The sequence below is a fragment of the Nematocida parisii genome, assembly GCF_000250985.1.
Source record: "Nematocida parisii ERTm1 unplaced genomic scaffold supercont1.33, whole genome shotgun sequence".
NCBI lineage: Eukaryota > Fungi > Microsporidia > Nematocida > Nematocida parisii.
The window spans coordinates 1-771 of record NW_013524678.1 but is presented as its reverse complement, the minus strand read 5'-3'; the positions used below and the strand labels follow the sequence as shown (position 1 = coordinate 771).

The 771-nt window shown below is 23.3% G+C and overlaps 1 protein-coding gene across 1 annotated transcript; it reads right to left on the bottom strand.

Annotated features, from left to right (window-relative positions):
* Positions 1-210: 210 nt before the first annotated feature.
* NEPG_02655 (uncharacterized protein) lies at positions 211-668 on the bottom strand (the record flags this gene model as incomplete). Its single annotated transcript, XM_013205028.1, has 1 exon — positions 211-668. The coding sequence occupies one exon, from the start codon at positions 666-668 to the stop codon at positions 366-368; it is 303 nt and encodes a 100-aa protein (XP_013060482.1). The 3' UTR covers positions 211-365.
* Positions 669-771: the final 103 nt, after the last annotated feature.

Genomic DNA, 771 nt, shown 5'->3' with positions numbered 1-771 from the left:
TATGTTATGATATATTGTGTAATAAGTTATAGTATACTGTATTAATAATGATACATTATGTAATAAGTTATATCCTATGTGTAATAAGTTATATTAATAGTGATATGTTATGTAATAAGTTGTGTTCATTGTGTAATAAGTTATGTTCATTGTGTAATAAGTTATAATAATAGCTGTTTATTCCTTAAAGACTTAGACATACGAAAACTTGTTCTTTATTGAAAACCCAAAACTCTTAAATAGTTTTAACTCCAATTACTTATGATATCAATATAACCACTGCCACCAATGATGGATACTCATATATTAATATCATACTTAACCATTGCTCATCTGGATCTAACTATCCCAAACTAACAGTATTATTAAAATAATAAATTATTCATAATTTCTTTTGTTTCAGTAGGGAATATTCCAAATATACTCATAATAATTATAAATATTATTATAAATATTATTATAAAAATAATTAATACTTTTTTAAATGTATGCGTAGTAACTGGAACAACTGTCTCATTAATACTTAAAGCAGTTGTCCCATTAATAACTGGATCAGCTGTCCCATTAATAATTGAAATAATTGGTTCTATTGTTTCTAAATACTTTTGAATTACGTTATCCTGAAGATTATTAATGATAAGTCTATTTTTGATTAGATGAGTAAACATACTAGAGAATTCAATTATACCAATAATATTACATACACTCTTATCATCATTTAACAAATCATTTAAGCGTATTTTAAGTTGATTTTTAATCTGTGCTATATAA